The following is an 18,884-nucleotide window of genomic DNA, read 5'->3' on the forward strand; positions in this document are numbered from 1 at the left end:
TGACGAAACTCGAGCAGGGGTTGACGCTCTTGGAGGCCTTCGCGACGATAAACCCGCGGTCAGCCGGGCCCGTGGAGGTGGATCGCGTCGTTCTCTCCGTTCCACTGCTTCTCGTCCCGTCACCCTCTCTCTCTCTCTCTCTCTCCGTCCCTCTCGTTCGCTCGCCGGTTTTCTGTCACGACGCGACGCGACGCGACTCGACGCGACGCGACACGACACGGCGTGCATCAAGGGTGAGAGAGGGAAACCGAGAGTGGTCGGAGAGAAGAAGGGGAGAGAGTCACTCCGGCACACGAGGGCGGGAGCGAGAAAGCAGAAGGGAGGAGGACGCTGCGTGGGTGGTGGGAGAGAGGGAAAGGTCGGCGGCGGCTCGTGAGGGACTACTCGTATTCCGAGGACTGTTGTTTTCGGCGAACTGCTAAGAAACACTCGTCCACGCGGACCCCGGGCTTTTACGTGCACTCGCTCTCGCGCACCCTCGCGATAACGGCGCCCGCCGCGCTCTGCCACCGGATTCTCTTTATCAGTGGTTCAGTTCCGAGGCACGGACCGCGCGGTCTTGTGACTAGCACGTGACACCCCGTGACCAGGATTTTCGAACGTGTCCACTACGCCGCGTAGTGTTACGTCAGTTTCTCGGGCCAGTGGTTAAAACAAAACTGTGATCCCGGGTCTGTGCTTCCAGCCGCGTGGCCGAACGACACTGTATACGCCTCGCGTTTCCCTCGGCCTCTCGTCGGGAGGGAGGAGGACGCCGCCGCCGCACGCCGGTGCTCTCGCGAGATATTCGTTGCCGGCTGTTGTGTGCAGTGAGCCCGGTATAGTTAGACGCGTGCCGAAAACTCGGGAGAAGAGCGCAAGGTCGCCGCCGGTCGTGGTGCGATCCGGACAGTGACTCGATCGTTTCCCGCGGCCGTGATATCGGCACGCGAACCGCTCGGAGGCCGGCCCGCACGCCGTCCGCCGCGGAACTCGCGGCCCTCCGCGGGGCGTCGCGCGTTTTTTCCGCTGTCGCAGTTTCTCGACCGAGAGAGCAGCCAGTGATTACTCATCGGGCGACGGGATCGGACGCCGCGGCCGCGCGCGTAAAGTGAGTGACTAGTTCGGAGTGCCACCGCGAGGGCTTCCACTGCAGGTGTCACGCCGCCGTGAAGACATTGACCGTGACATTCGAGAGACATCCGCGCGGTGATACAGTGAAAACGCAACGGCGGCGAGCCGGCCGAACAACCGACTCACGCGGTCTCGTTATACGAAGCGTTTCGAAGCGTTTCGATCCTCGCGCGATCCCCGGCTGTCTACGATCCTCTCGTGCCCCAGGCACAGGCTCTCGATCCCCGACACCGCGATCCAGGACGATCTCTTCGCCCGGCAGAGCCCATGTGCCCGCGTGTTCCGTGAATGAAGCCGGTCGGCACGATCGTCGGGGAATTTTCACGAGAGCTGCCGTGACCCGCGACCGCGGGGTGAATCGATTAAACGTGGCTCACACGGCCAGGGACAGGGCCGCCGAACTCCAGGCGGAAGTCAGGAGCGCGATCAGGGTGCTACATGGTTGGTGCCCCAGGCCGCCCCAGGGGCACCGCGGTGACACGGTTGTGATGCCACCGCAGACGCAGATGCGTGCGAACCATCGGAATGCGGGACCAACGCAACCACCGCCAGCCACCGTGGTAGTCAGCTCCACGTCCAGCATGAGACCGCCACCCCCGCCGCCGCCACCCAGGGCCAGGGCCTCCAACGAGGGAAAGGGACATCACGAGGAGCCCACCAGCTCCATCCCCGATCTTGGTGAGCCCCGCAACTAAACCTTCTGTTAACGCATTGTTCGCCGGGCTCTCTCGGACTAGGTCTCGGAAACAGTTTTCGCCGGATTTCGGGAAGCTTGGACACGGGAAAGTGCGGTTCGCTTAGCCGGCCCGTCGATACCAGGCGGTTAGAAAGTTGTTCAAGATTCGTATGAAAGATGAAAGTCGAGAGAGAGAAACCGGGGGGGACAGTGTGTCGAGGCAGATCTTCTTCTAGGCGGTTTTATTCGATCGCGGTCGACCCTGAAACATCGCCGGGTCGCGTTCGAACTTTTACAATAACAACGCGGGAAATTGAGCGAACGAACGTCGTGCCGGTTTTTGAAATCTCTCGGAAAGTCGATTCGCTGATTATCGAACGAAACGAGCGATCACCGGATAGAGAGTTTGGAGAACTGTTTTCTGTTCGTGGAACAGATACGAACGGAGCAGCTATCACGGCCAACTGGGCCAAATGATAATTCGAGGATTTTGGCCTTTCGTTGGGCGCAATCGAAACAACTTTTCACTAATCTGTGAAGATCGATAATTCGGATGGCTCGCTTTTAGAAACAATTGCCGCGATAACGACGCACTTTATCGGGCATCGGTTTTTTGCACATACTTGCAACGTGTCGCTGGATGGAACGGTCCGCGAAACGGCGTGACGTTTCAAAATTCGACGCTTTTTCGGACATCGACGAATGAACTTTGAACTTTGGTGCGCCGAACACGGCGCGCGCTCCTTTTTTTCGTCGACGCTTCGGGATAGACCTTGTAAATTTCTCTAAATGCGGTTGACAAAAAACTTGCTGGAACGGGCGAGCCACGCTTTCCGGTTATGTTAAGTTAGTTTTTCGACGGAACTTCCCATTTTCGAATGGATCCCGAGCGGACACTGGAAATTGGAGTTTATACACGGAGCGCATGTAAATCGGTGGGATGCGCGTACTACCGAATGTTCGGATGGCTCGGGTTCAATGGCGGCCATATTAAACATGCGCCGTGAGTGATATCGAGGGAAAATCGTATACGACATTGACCGCAAACTTCTCTCGTGTCGTTTAAACAAGCGCTGAGCGACAATTGGCTCGATCGTCGAAAGCTCCGGAATTTCTCACGGAATTTCATTAGTCCGTCTCCGGGGACCGTCGTCGTTTTAGCCAGACGAATACATTATTCTCGTCTTTTCGAGCGATCACTTTTCTTTTCGCGTTCCGTCACATCGACTCCTACACAACATTCGCATCTGTACAGGTATATTCAAGAAATTAGACAATGAACTACACTCTATCTTCCCCAAAATTTGCAGCGAAGCACTGAATCTCCAACAACTTTAACAAATTTCCAAACGGTTCGATAATCTCGAGGGCGCCAGTTCTATTTTCAATTAATCACCGAGCCGCGCCGATAAACGAAGTTGCAAAAATTCCCGAGCTCGTTCGCTGCCTTTCCGTAGGAAATTTCGGGAACACCGAACGGTCGGAAGGTCGCAGAATTCGGTGTGGACAGGTCGTCCCTGATCGGACTTCGCAGAAATACTTTACATTCTGACCGGTGCACTATGCTTAGTGTTTACGTCTGTACGTTTCATTAACGATAAGCCCCGCTAAGCGTTATCGTCTGCGCTCTTCGTGACAGCCGGACGTTTGTGTAACGAAGACTGAAGGTGTAGACGGGAGAAAAAGAAGGAGAGCAAAAATAAGAGTGCGAGAGAGAAAGAGAGAGAGCGTGCGCGCGCGCGCGCGAACCAACCGCGCTCGATCTTGGTTTCGCGCCTAAAAATAAGCTTTTCGAGTCTTCAACAAAAGTAAAAGCTCTTGCTCTTGCGGGAGCTTACTATCCGGTGTACTTTCGCTCCGAACACATCGGCGGAGCACGGTGGTCGCCGCGAAAGTAAACAAAGGACGAGCAAATTACACGACCTCGTGCGGATGCGGCATTTCTTTCGCGATGGGACGGAAGCGTGACCCCTTTGTCATGCCTGAAAACATTTCAGCTCGTACTTTCTGCCAATTCTTTTTTCTTTTTTTATTCTTCCTACGGTCCGGAGCTAAGCCTCGCCGGGATTGGACGGATTGGACGCTTCTATTTCCGAATTTTGAACGGTGGTGGTGCGAAAGTCGCAAGTTCGACGACGTTCGAGGCGGCTGTTTATTTTACTTCGGTGCCACTTGCGAATACGCCCACGCACGAGAGCTTGTGTTTCCGCAGTTTCGTTATAAGTATTCGAAAACTAATTGAAACGTAATTATTACTAGAAGGTGGGCGGATCTTTATGCAAAATAATAATTGCAGAAGACAGGAATCAGGCACAGGCTTCTTTCTCTGGTTGATAACGTCACGAAGTTCAAATTAATACGTCTCGGTTTCTTTCAATATTTTCGCTGTTTTGAATTATGCCAACTCGGTTAGCCGTGAGATCCGCGGTCCAATTATTACAGATCACGTGGCCCGCTATTTCGCGTTGAAATCAAAGTTGCGCAACGCGCGGTATTTTTGGAAAAATCGCGCTCGCAACGCGAAAAACTGAAAGTGACGCGATTGATGTTTCCAGTTCCGCGGATTTAAAATCGAAAGTGAGCAGATCGATGGAATCGATTAATGGCCGCATACTCGCGAGGAATCGAGGCGCGCGATTTACGGGGCTTCGTCCTCTGAAAGCTAATACCCGTGTACCCTGATAATCGATAATCGATCCGTCGCCGATGAGCGGAGAGGTCTCGTCGGCCGCGCCGGCGAAACAATTTGCATATCGAGCCGGACGATTCCGCGCTGGTTTAATCGATTCGAAAAGACGTCGGAAGAACAACAAAATTGTCCGATCACATTCTTGTTTTCAGTCGCGCCGCTTTTCGCGAAGCATGTTCCGTCGCGTGTCCACACCGTTGCTAACATTCTTTTTCCGCGATAGTTCGTTCTACCGTTTCGATAACAATTTTGCTGTACGCTTGTATCGATACCGCGACGCGCTTTCGTAAAGCCAGCATAATTTCGGCGCGGCGAACCGAACCGCGAATTTTATTCGCGATTAAATCCTGTAGAAACGATACAGTTCCCAGTTCTGGTTTTTCTTCGTAGCCGAACGCCGACGAGAGCGCGGCGTTTGCTTCGCGAGCGCACATTTTACTCGATATATAATAGCGTTACTGTTTTATTTAATCAATTACGCAACGCCCATTGTTCCTCATGATCCTCTTGGACCGTACGATCGATTACGTAAAGCAGCAACACCGTAATAAATTGATTTGCTCGTACATCCGCGGAGCGAACATCATTCTCCCACTGACCTAATAATTCTTCGAAATTGGCTACACTCTTTTTTCCTGCGATTTTTGTTCGATTGTTCGGAAAAGATAAGACCGTGCAACGTTCGAGAACGTTGAAAACTCTCGCAGCTTCTTATCGCTTTCAACAATATTGTTAATCAGATATGCGCGCTCTCGGACACATTTGTCTGATTTCGAATGACGCTCTGCCATTCGAATATCGATTGCCACGTTGCCTTGAATGAAACGTTATCTTCGGGACTCGCGTATGTGCAGCAGTTAAATACCGACTGCCATTGTTCATCAACGTGGTCGGATAAGTAGAACGATTTTGTTTCTCGCGTGAACCGTGAAAAATACTTGCAGCCGGTTATAAACGAGCCCCGCCGCGTTCCCCAGCTTCGTTTCTCTCCCCGTTCTACGGGGTGTCCCAAAAACGTCTCGCAATCCGGAAATGACGGGTTCCTCGGATCATTTGAAGCAGCTTCTTCCTTTACAAAAATTTTCTCCGAGGCACCGTTAACGAGTTATTAACGAAAAACAGTGACCAATAAGAATCGAGTACGGCTGACGCGAGGCGGCCCAGCCAACCAGCGCACGAAGCCCAGTTCCGCTCATTGGCTCGGTCGCCTCGCGCCAGCCGAGCTCGCCTCTCATTGGTCACTGTTTTTCGTTAATAACTCGTTAACGGTGCCTCGGAGAACATTTTTGTAAAGGAAAAAGTTGCTTCAAACGACCTGAGGAACCCGCCACTTTCGGATTGCAAGACTGTTTTGGGACATACTGTATATAAATCCCGTTTCGTCGGCTGAAGATCTCTTCTCGATCCCACGTTACAGTAATGTCTCTCTAATTGACGCTCAGATTGTCCACGAAAATGGACAAGTTTGGAAGAGAAGATACGATTGTTCGAGCCTTGTTGCTCGTTTCTTCTGGTTATCGATTGTCAACAACTATAAAAACGAGTCGCAAGATTCGAATAATCGTATCTCCTCCTCCCAAATTGTCCATCTCTGTACGCAACCTGAGCGTCAGTAATGGAGACATTACTGTTCTCGCACAATTCCGAGATCCAAATGGTGATCCAGTTTCGGCCGCGTTATCAGCGAGCGCTACGGTCGAATGCGACTTACATCGGAAAGCGTAAACCGCGATTGTTTATCGATCGCGTGATCGCCGGAACAACGACCTTGACATTAGACGCGACAGCGTTGATTATTTAACTTGCATCTGGCTGTCGAAGGTTGCTCCCAGTAGACGCGTCAACCTCCACAATGCCGACACGGTTCGCTATTTAAATCCCGGGTGGAACCGCCGCGCCGATGCCTTTCATATTGATATTTCGAAAAAGGCGGACGGTGTTTCTCGAGCACAGATAAACAGCTTCGCGTCGGTTCGCGATAACATTCGGCTTTTGTCATCGCTTCTCTGCAGTTCGCTGAAAATTACGTCGCTTACACCGTCTCCCTTGACAGCCGATTATTAATTATTAATTAACGTAGATTTTTCACCGGCACTGCACTTAATCACCGACAAATATCGTTTCATGTTGTCCATATTTTTGTTTCATTTTCAACGAATCAATTTCAATTTCTGAAATGAAACAAAAATATGGACATATATATATTCTGCGATTTAATTTCAATGAAAATAAAAGTTCTGGAAGTAACGTTTAAAATGCGAACCTGCAAATTTCTCCGACATTGTCGAATGCTTTCGATTTATAGTGTCCGCATTAGTTTCTTTTAAAACGTTACATTTTCTCTCATTTTCTATTTATCGTATTATCCATTTTCTATTTATTGTATTACCTAGTTTGTTTAGTTATCGCATTATCTTACAAAGACGGGGAAAACGAAGCATCTCGATAGATCTCGGAACGATACCGGCCGTGAACTTGTCATCGGATCGCGATTTAAAAATCCCGCCACGTTTACGGCTTTCAAGAGCGTGTTGCAGGTACACGACAGGTTGTCGATTGGAGCGCTGATAAATGGCGACCGATCACTCAGTTGTGAAAATGGTAACGTTTGTCTCGATGGCATTGAACGGGAGACGCGTTACCTCGGTCACGATGACGTAAGTGATAACGAGACCGGGCTTTGTGATAGCCGAGGGTCCGGAGTTCGGGATGGCGTGTTGGGCTCGGAGCCACGAAATTCGGGAAAACCCGTTTTCTTTCGGTTCGTGATACGTTCGCGCTTGAATTACATCGCAGCCTTTTCGATGAACCTATTTGCAGACAATTTTGGCATCATGTTAGCAGAAGATTCAACAAATTACATTTCTCACTATTTTATAAAACTTATTAAAACTAACTAATAAAGGATAAGAAAGAAATTGAATTAACCATATAACAAATTAATTCTCTGGTGGTAATAATAGCAATTGTAATGAATCGAATTGCGGATATTTCTGCAAAATAAAAATTGCATTTTTTGCAGAACATAGAAGTAACTTAATTGCGTTCTTTCTATCAGAATTTTAGTAGGTCGAAAATAGTGTGTTAAATGTTTTTAATTTTTACGCTGTTCCACGTTGCACGTTTCTGACAGAAATCAGATTCGCAGTCTAGTAACGGATGTTTCCTTGTATTTTAAACGTGTGTAAATACCATAAATGCATAAAGTCTAATAAAATGTCGAAACGTGTCCGCATCTTGAACGCTCATTCTACTTCGCACGTGATGTCACTATTGTGCGATGATGTTCAGCGATTGTAAAACGAACGAACAATTTTGCTAACTGCGGTTTAACGATGAATTTCAAATATGGGAACGGGAAGGATGTAAATGGAGGAAAATGGAGAAACGGCCTGATTTTTCCAGCGTCCGCATCGGTGAGACACACGGTCACTCTGTATCGCGCAGTTCGTTCGGAGAAAAATCGGAGGACGCGGTTGGGAACGACAGCGGGTACCTACGATCTACGTTGATGTTGTGCCCTGGGAAAAAAGAGAGTCAATCTCCCGGCTCTAAATATAAATTGGAGGAGATGACGCGAGGCTTGGCCTTGGCCATGAGAAATTCCGGAAAGCGCCGCCCGAAAACCCGCTGATACATTTCACGAGGTGGCGCCCACATTATTAATAGCAGCTAGGTCGGATTGAAAAGCAATTTTTATTCTTAACTGTCAGGATCACTTCGTTGTTTAGTATCAGCATCATTTTATTGCTGAGTACCAGGATTATTGTATTGTTGAGTATGAAGATCATTTAATTGCTAAATATTGGGTTCATTTTATTGTTTAATATCGAGATCATTTCTTTGTTAAATATTGGGTTCATTTTATTGCTAAATATCGAGATCATTTCGTTGTTAAATATCGAGATCGTTTCTTTGCTAAATATCGAGATCATTTTATTGCTAAATATCGAGATCGTTTCTTTGCTAAATATCGAGATCATTTTATTGTTAAATATTAAGATCGTTTTATCGCTAAATATCGAAGTAATTTTATTGCTAAATATCGAGATCATTTCTCTGCTAAATATCGAGATCGTTTCTTTGCTAAATATCGAGATCATTTTATTGTTAAATATTAAGATCGTTTTATCGCCAAAAATATCGAAATAATTTTATTGCTAAATATCGAGATCATTTCTCTGCTAAATATCGAGATCGTTTCTTTGCTAAATATCGAGATCATTTTATTGTTAAATATTAAGATCGTTGTATCGCTAAATATCGAAGTAATTTTATTGCTAAATATCAAGATCATTTCATTGTCAAATATCGAGACCATTTCATTGTAGAGTGTCATTTAATTGTCGAATATCAGGATCATTTAATTATCGAGCAATGGAAAGAACTTCTGTCTTTACTTCGAGACAATATTATCATTTGATCCTTTTATTTTATCGAGCATTCGTATCGAATCAATATTATTTCGACGAAAATGATAAATTCGGTTTTTGATATTTGCTGCGTCCTTTTCAAACTTGAATTCTAGAACGCACCAAATCGTCTCGTTCCGGAGAGCTCCTGTTTTGGAAACGTTCATTTGAATATTTACCACATTCCACCGTCATTTTTGCTTGATACCGTTTCACAATAAAATCCCGGCGAGTCGTCTGCGCCACGGAGGCCGTATTCTTAAAAACAACACTGCCCGAGTGAATTTTTATTATGTGCATCCACGAAGGATACGCCGTTCTCTCTGTCAAATTCCGTATTCATTTCCGAGACGTCTGCATAAATTCTCATTTTCTTACAGCGTTTTACGAACACCGAACAAATAAGAAAAAAAAAAAGAAAAAAGATATCCGATACGAGGTTTCGGCAAACGTTTTAAAACATTTCTATTTCTTCCCTCGTTCTGTGGCGAATCTAAAATCGATGTGAAATTCGTTCGCGGTGCAACGGCCAATTAATGCTTACACGTTTCATAAATTCTGCCAAAGAAATCTAACTTTTCCATCGACGATTCTCTATAAACCTTCGAATTTCGTGCGAGAAGACTAAATCGTTTAAATGTGCATTTCATTTCGGAACGATCGTTCAGACAATGGGCATTGTACATCGTCACTTTGCAGAATAATTAATTCTCTCTTGATACAGGGAACTCGTTCGAAGTTCTACAACACATCTCGGTTCTTTGAGCAATTAATAATAGATTTACGCAGCACTAAAAGCAAAAGTTTTATATTATTATATATATTATTATATATATATTATAAAATATTATTATATTATATTATGTATATATTATATTATATATATATATACATACAATTTACGATTATTCAGATTGCAAAGATACATTTCATGAACTATTTATTCAATATATAATATATAATAATATATATATTCAATATATAATATATATATAATATATAAAATATATTTGTTTCGATTTTTAACGAGTCTTATTATAATATGAAGCAAACGAATATATTGAATAAATATTTAATATTCGTTTATTCAATATATTCGTTTGCTTCATATTATAATAAGACTCGTTAAAAATCGAAACAAATATATTTTATATATTATATATATTATATATTGAATATATATATTATTATATATTATATATTGAATAAATAGTTCATGAAATGTATCTTTGCAATTTGAATAATCGTAAATTATAAAACGAGTAGCTCGTTATATTGTCCCGTAAAGCTAGCGTTGATTTGGTTAACAATGGTGTAGAAGTGCATCCGGCGTTGAATAATCGCCGAGAATTCGAGCGCGCCGAAGAAAACGGAGGTCGCGGCGACTGTTGTCGGAGTCGAGTGGGCCAAATCGGTATTTTAAAATAGGCCCCGTCTTATCGAGGCCTCTGCGTTATCGGCTTATGCTCGCTGGAGGCCAAGGTCTGTTGACGTATTCCAGCTCGGAAGTGCGTCGCGTCGCGTCGCGTCTCGTCGCGTCGGCACTCCGTCCCGTTGGCCCCTTCGTTCCGATAGTCGTCGTTGTCGCGATACAGGATCCGCCAAAAATACAACTTATGTCACCGTTCGGCATTTATGGCATTCGCGATTATGCAGCGCGAGCCCTGTTGCAATTTTACTAGGTTTAAAATGTTTCGGCCGGCTTCGTAAATCTTCCGCCTGATCCGGGTTTCACAATGTAACCCGTGAAACCGCGAGTTTGCATAAAAAACGCTCGCCAAAATCGGGATCAAGAGCTTTGCTTTTCTCAATATCGCGTCACGCAAATTTTAAAGGCAGTTTAAGGCGTTCCGTTGTTCTCCCCGCGTATTCAGTTTCGCGGATTTTCAAATTTGAAACGAACGAATTGCGCGAGCTCGACCCCGGACCGTTAATATTTGCTGAAATTGACTTAAATCGTTAAAGAATTTTGTCGGATAATAATCGAATGAATTGTTTAAATAGATCCAACGCTATTTTTAATGTAGAAACTAGCGAAGACTCTCTTCGGTATTTAAGAGCTTTGTCGAGAACGGAGTATTCCGGCGAGAGATTATAATTGTATTTAACTTTTGATCTCCGGTTCTCGAAATATTGATTTTTTGCTTGAAAACAATATTAATCGAGCTCCGCGGCTGATTAAGACGGTGTTGCAACGAACACTTCAGAAAACATTCGCACCGAGCGTAAGATAACGCGGTGTATTAAAATATTAATATATAATTTGCGCAAAGTGTTCGTCAATTTGTTTTTGCAGCCACGGCTATCGAACGTTCGAATTCAATTGCATTGCATAAATTCTGATATCAACTATCCGCGAAACATTTTCCATTGGTTGCCGGCATTGGTGTCCTCCGCTTCGTGCGGGTTAAACAATTTCTGGAATACTTCGAGGGTTCTAAATAAATTTTGTAAAGCGTGATACGTGGCTGCGTGCCACGCCGTTGCGTCGCGTCGGTCGATTTCAGAGAGGGTGCACGCCGCTGCATCGTGTGCCATGGGCGCAGACACCCTTCAGTCCTCGTCTCAAGGTGCGTGTGCGTGTGCGTGCATTTCCGACCACATGCACGCAGCACGTGCGCGTCAAGTGCGTGCAGCACTGTCGCCTGTACGCGATGCACAGTATGCACCGCGCGGTGCAATCGTTCCCAAAGTTTACGTTCCAAAATCTACCCTCGATCTACGACCATTAAAGAAACCCACGGCTGCGTCGCGCCCTGCTGCTTCACGAAACGCCGCACTGTCATTAAAACATTTGTTTCTGAAATGGTCGCATTAGTCCCCGATTTTTCGAAAGCTCTGTTTTCATTGGTCGAAGGAGAAAATTGAGGACAGCTGTTTAAAAAGCTGCGTCGATTCTCACCGCTTGGATTTGTTAATTTTACAAAACGTCACTTTCTTAGCAAAAGATTTGTTCGAAATATTAACATATTTATTGTCAATCGCAGCGGTCAAATTTAATTAAAAAATCTGTCCTCCGCTCTAGGAGATTTATTTTCAAGATTCCAATTTTTCAAATTGTATTTTCATCGACCGAAAGAAAATATAAAAATTGAGAAGTGCGATTTAAAAATCTGCGTCGGTTTTTAGCACTTGGGATTGTCAATTTTACAAAATATTACTCTCATGGCAAAAGATTTGTTCAAAATATTAACATATTTATTGTCAACGGCAGCGGGTTAAATTTAATTAAAAAATCTGTCCGCCACCCTGGAAGATTTATTTTCAAGGTAGTCGCATTAGATTCTAATTTTTCACGTTGATTCATTTTCATCGACGCGAAGGAAAATACAAAAATTCAGAACGATTCAAAAGTCTGCGTTGGTTTCTGTCGCTTGAAGTTGTTAATTTTGCAAAATGCTACCTGCTCGTTCAAATATTCTTCTCGAAAGTGGAAGCCACGAATATCTGAAAATTGAGGTATTTGCCGTTGTTGGTAGGGAAAATCTGTGGGAAGCGGTAACAACGGGTCTCCTTATCGCGACTACAAATTTCGAAAATATCTTTTCCCCTAGATTTTCGGGCTCTAGACACGGAGAGGCCGGGCGATCCGAGTACGGCTGCACCAGCCGATAAGAAGAGCAAATATTTTTAGGGACCCTGTGTTTATCTTGGGCCTCGGAATCGGAGAAACCTGTTCGCCCTTGGGAGCCTCCGATCCCTTCTACATCGTTTTCGTTTTGTTTCCTCCGCTAGGCAATTTTCGTATCGGTTGTCCATTAATTTCCTACTTTTTTTCCCCTCTTATCATCCCCCTGTCTGGGCCTGTTTCGCACTACCGATTCACGGTTTTATCTTATCCTTCGTTGTTGTAAAGTATTAATTATTTATTTGAATTATTTTATTTGAAGCGAAACGGTCAGGAATGGAATTACACGGTTGTTGAAACAAAATTCGAACTGCTCGCAATTTTGTGACGAGTTTAGGGGAACTGATTTCATTAAGCCAGACTGCGTGGAAAGGGCAATTAATTAGTGCATCGTGTAACATGGGCCGGCAGGGTCATGGCGAAGCGTGCCGACCGTCCAGACACTCTCCACCCTTGCCCTTTTCCTCCCTTTCGCCCCGCCGGTTATTTTCTTTTTGCTCGTCAAATAGCTATCCCACACACGATAATCTACAGGGCGTTCCAGACTGGGGAAAAAAATGTTAAATCCGTCGTGTTCGACGAATCGTAAACATTGTCGAAGTTGTTTAACTCAATGTTTCAGATTACTCAATGTTTTTCGGCGTGTAAATTATGGAGTTTCATGCATCTTCACGATTTGATAAATTATTTGATCAGAATACCAACGAAATCGAAGGCTGAGAAATTGATTGAATTAACTACTAAACAAACTGTATCGCAGCTATATTGAAATTATCGTTTAAATGGTGTTTTACAATTAAATTGCGGATCGTATGTATTTATGGTAGATTTTTCAAATGCAAGAGAACATATGTATTGACAAGGTTGTTGCATTTTTACGTCTTTTTTACAGTAAGTGATTTTTTTCATTGACGAAGAAAGATTTTCCTGAATTCTATTTTTTGTAAAATGACGTATAACAATTTTTACTTAAAGATCCGCGGTTGTGTGGTGGCTGATATTACGAAGGGTTGGTAAATGATTTTAAAAAGCCCGCCGAGACAGTCGGAACGCGCCGACTTTCGGCGGAAGGCAGCTTCACGTGCGAGCGTTTGGACCCCCCTTTCATCTTCCGCCATTATTGTCTGCCCTTTTCCTCTGTCTCCCTCTTTTCGCGTCTCGTTCCCCCAATATCTCTTCTTCTCCTTCGTCGACGCATGTCTGTCTGGGCTCTCCTCCGGGGGAAACCGTCGGTGGATATGCATCCGTCGACATTAAAGATTTTTCATCCCTTTGGACGGCGACCGCCCCCCGCCCTCGGCTCTTTAAATCTTAATTTGATCTTAATTACGGTTCGCCGGCTGACATCCTCCGACTTTGATAATCGAGAAAGAAGCTCTCGGAGCGTCTAGAAATATTGAAAGCGGTTCCACCGGAGGGACGCTGCTTTCACGCGAACCATAAAAGTTGCAAGATCGACCGAGAGGACGAATTTATTGTTAATCTCCACGTCTCTAAAATAAATTCATTCTCGAATCGTTATACGATAAAACGGAGTCTCTTGGTTCTGTTGCAATTAATTAGGGAAAGTCGTCTTAAATGTCAATCTCTAAGAATTCTTTCAAAGGCATGTTTAATGAAAAATACCGTTTCGTTTTATCATTGATCGACTGCAACCAGCGACGAAGAATATTCGTTTCTGTTCGATTTCTGTTTCAAATAATGTCCTTCGTAAATGTGACAGTGATTTAAATTAATCTATCGTATTCATTTAATTCTCGTAAGAAGTCGCTTCGTGAACCTGCTCTACCGATAAAATTGGAGCGAAAGCGACGCTTACTATTCCTTAGCAGCTACCGATAACGATTTTCCTGTCTTATCGCTCATTATCGCGGATCGAATATATATATATATATATATATATATATATATATACCGTCGTATAAATACATATGTACATGCACGATGTACATTGTATAAATTTGATGACAGAATTGTTGCAGATAATTGCAAACGACTCGGCGTCTTAATTGATCTGCAATCAGTGATTCATTATGTGTTATTTGTGCGCCATCTCGGCGTCAGGAATGGCGTAGGAGATAAATGACAGATAAATTACGAATGATAATGCGGTCGCAAAATTATTTTGATGTATCAGTAAAGATATCGAAAATATTAATGATCGATTTGATCGAATTAATAGTCATTTTGTTCGAATTAATAATCGATTTGTTCGAGGTAACAATCGCTTTGTTCAAAATAATAATCATTGTGTTCACAAGTTAATCGATTTGTTCAATGTAGTAATTACTTTGTTCCAATTAATAATCATTGTGTTCGAATTAATCGATTTTGTTCAAAGTGCATAGTAATCACTTTGTTCAAATTAATAATCGTCGTGTTCAAATTAATAATCGTTTTGTTCGAGTTAATGATCATTGCGTTCAAATTAATAATCGATTTGTTCGAACTAATAATCACTCTGTTCAAATTAATAATCATATCAATGCCGTTACCATGAAAGTCCAGATTAATAAATAAATCCTAACGCAGTAAATATTTCAATAGCGTAACAAAATTGGACGAAGTAATTTTGCGAAAACATGCGGAACCATAGAACAATTTCTAATCGAAACAGCGAAACAACGTTTCACGAAGCCGACTTTTTGTGCGCACAACGGCGTTCTTTCGCGACGTTTGCAAATGACGTGACGCGAATTCGGGGCTCCGGTCGCCACCGGATATTTTGAGTGCGACGTAAATCCATCGGTTTAGCGAGTATAATTATTGTTTCTTGAAACGGCCGACCAATTTCGGCCGTCGGGCCGTCTGAATGCGTCAATCGTGCCGGCATTGTTCGTTCAATGAAAGCGACGGAACGGTACCGAGAGCAATGCTCCTCAAGTGCATCGGCGAAGTGCACTGCCTTGACCCTGCTGTTGCTGCTGCTGCTGCTGCTGCCGCTGCCGCCGCCGCTGCGGCTGCAGCAGCGCCGCTTTTGATTCCATGGCCCAATTTAAACGAGCGGAACTCGACTATGTGAGGCCACGACACCGGATAGAGACTACCGATCCTCCATAAGCCATTCGAAATATTTCATTCTTGTCGCGTGCGGCTGTGATGGTGCAATTTTATGCATCAACGTTCACTAACATGCACCGACGTGCACTAACATGCACCAGTGTGCAAGTAATATCCGTGCAACGTGCACGAATACACGCCAACACGATTGAATTTAGATTTAATAGGCGCTTTATAAGAATTTAGGCATCGTATAGTAAAAGTGCACCGACGTGCACTAACATGCACCAGTGTGCAAGTAATATGCAGCAACGTGCACGAATACACGTCAACACGATTGAATTTAGATTTAATAAGCGCTTTATACAAGTTTAGATATTGTATAGTAAAAGTTGAACAACAATTGATTTCTTTTATCAATGATTTTCATAAATTGAAAATATAGTAAAATGTCGATTGTATAATATAATATATAATAATATATAATATAACCTTTGTTATAGGAAGTCTGATATATCTACAATTTAAATACGTTTTATGTGAAAATAGATCAAATATTATCTGTTGTACTTTCCTTGAGTAACACGTTTGTTATTCGAACGCGTTTTCTTAATTAGTTCGAATAATCGAGATTCTAATGTTCCTCTTTTAAGCGTTTCCTATTTCTTACATACGCATTTGCATCGTCAACAGTAGTCAGTCCAGTAAACGAGCCTCGGATAAGAAAATGTTGTACCAACTTTCCTTTATTATTTCTTTCTTCACATAGAATACCGCCTGCTCGGTCGTACAATAAATTCTTTCCAAACGATTTTTCGACAATCGGTAACTACAAAATCGAGTCTCGAGACTTGAACAATCTTATAGGAAGTGTGATATATCTACAATTTAAATACGTTGTATGTGAAAATAGATCAAATATTATCTGTTGTACTTTCATTGAGTAACACGTTTGTTATTCGAACGCGTTTTCTTAATTAGTTCGAATAATCGAGATTCTAATGTTCCTGTTTTAAGCGTTTCCTATTTCTTACATACGCATTTGCATCGTCAACAGTAGCCAGTCCAGTAAACGAGCCTCGGATAAGAAATTTTCTTTATTATTAAACCAAATGTTCTTTATTATTTTTGTTCACATAGAATACCGCCTGCTCGGTCGTACAATAAATTCTTTCCAAACGATTTTTCGACACTCGGTAACCACAAAAACGAGTCTCGTACCTCCTCTTCCCAGATCGTCCATTTTTGTTTACAAGCCGAGCGTCGATCAGGGAGAATTAACAACGAATACCGGGCCCGCCCTGCGCACGAGTCCGTTAATTCACCGTGGCCCATTTCGATTCCGCGTAGCGGCGAAGCAGCGAGACTTCGATGGTCCCAGCGTTAAATAAACGGAGCGCGCCGAGATCGCTAAACAGTAAAATCCGCGATCCGCCGGGCGAAGCGCCGTTAGCAGTGGCACACGTGGTTTTTGTTAGCCGAGCCCCTGGAAAGGGAATTCGCGAACGGTCCGCTGCATCAATTGCCACTAAAACTCGAGTGTCTAATTTACGACAGCGCCGTTACTCCTTCCACGGAGGAAGTATACATAGACTCACGCGGGGGCATAGAGAGACAGAGAGACGCGGAGCGTAGCCGACGAAAAGCTCGTTGGGTCGGCGCACCGCGATTCCGCCCGGCTCCGAGCCGCTCCAACCCGCTCGGATTGAAGTGCGCGCGCGCGAGAGATCGCTCGGCTCGTGCTCGTGCCCGTGCTCTTGCTCTTGCTCGCGTACGCCACGTCGTCGCCGGTGGAAAGGGTGACCATTCGAAGGGTTCAGTGTCTCGCAATGACCCCTGTTCGCTCGGTAGTGCAAGTCAAGGGGGAATGACCTAGTCCCCTTGCAGCACCGTCGCCGCCGCCGCCGCTGGTACGCTCTCCTACCGCACCGCAACCCGCTTCACCTTCGCGTCACGTCGACATTGCGGTTCGCCCTCTCCAGAGGGAGGCACGATTCCTCTTTTCCCGGAACTTACTCGGCAACCCCCGACTTCCTCCCACGCGCGCGAGACTCACCTTGGATTGATGGCCGTTGGATTTCTGCCTCGCGAACGCCGCGCCGACACGACGCGCCGCACTTACGCGCTCTCCTCGACGCCCATCGCGTCGCGCATCGCGTAACTCTCGATGATCCTCCCTCTCGTCATTTCGAGGCTCGCTGAATGACTTTCGACGTCAGCTTCTACGATGATTTCGATGCTTGACGCGGGGCTGATTTATCAGCGGACTTGTTGGTATTTCGAGGAAACGGGGAACTCGAAATGGCAAGAATGTTGGAAGAATTTGATAGAGAAATTTTGAACATTTTTCTTTAGCGGTAATCAATTCATTAGAATTCGATTTATATTTTGAGTTTATTATAATTCGATTTATATTTTGAGTCCAGATTTATTATAATTCGATTTATATTTTAAGTTCAGATTTATTATAAATCGACTTATATTTTAAGTCCAGATTTTCTGACGAAAAATAGCAGGAAAGTTGGAAGAATTTGGAGGAGGTGGCCTAATTTGGATCAGTATAAGGGGTCAGTTAGTAGGATTGGTAACAGTGTAAGCATTTTTCTTCCGCAATGTCTCAATTGTTGACTAAGTAACGAAGTAAAGATTAACGTTTCAAAGTAACAATTTTGGATATATAGGGTGTTCAGATGGATTGAGACCAAGCTTGTACTATGTGTCACTCGGAACAAGTAGATGAAAAAGGTTCGTAATTTTATTTAAAAGCATTTTCGAACGTTTTTTATATCTCTCACAATAAAACATAAACATCTTTGAAAGTTTGTACCTCTTGACACAAGCATCTGTTCGACCTCGACAATACGCAGCTTAAGTTTGGTGCGAACAATTCTGGACATCCTGTACAGCAGTTCTTTAACACTAGATTATTCATATCGTAAAGGTTATATTTACGATTTATTTATTCAACTTACATGTTATTTACAGTAAATGTTACAATAGCATTAAAAATCAGAATAAATGTCTTATTGTCACTTTCATAAACTAATACAAACCAGCTGTTCTTTTGTCCTCCGTAAATCTAACGTTACAAATGATTGACCGAAAAGCGTCGTACAGACCCACGAGACGTTTTTTCAGAAACATTCTCATTGCCCGTTTTCACGCAGCAGTAAAAGTCCGCGGTATCCTTCGCCGCATCGATTCCGCCGGAATCAGATTCGATGTACGGCCAGGAGCCGGCGGACGCGTATAAACCCATGATTTGCATGGAGTGCCCGCTCGCCAAGGAAAAAAGTGCACTAAAACCGTACAATGTAGTCCTTAAAGGGGTTGCAACTCCGGCCGACCAATGGTGGACCGCCAGCT

General features: G+C 44.3%; 1 protein-coding gene across 1 annotated transcript in view; it reads left to right on the forward strand.

The window, feature by feature from the left end:
- The first annotated feature begins 1,207 nt into the window (after nt 1-1,207).
- Nucleotides 1,208-18,884, forward strand: part of E75 (ecdysone-induced protein 75) — a 255,527-nt gene continuing 237,850 nt past the window's right edge. Inside the window, exon 1 of the mRNA XM_076519172.1 lies at nt 1,208-1,791. Coding sequence (XP_076375287.1) covers nt 1,602-1,791 — 190 coding nt within the window. The 5' untranslated portion in view covers nt 1,208-1,601. The remainder of the gene's footprint in view (nt 1,792-18,884) is intronic.

The sequence above is a fragment of the Megalopta genalis genome, chromosome 2 (genome assembly GCF_051020955.1).
Source record: "Megalopta genalis isolate 19385.01 chromosome 2, iyMegGena1_principal, whole genome shotgun sequence".
Taxonomy (NCBI): domain Eukaryota; kingdom Metazoa; phylum Arthropoda; class Insecta; order Hymenoptera; family Halictidae; genus Megalopta; species Megalopta genalis.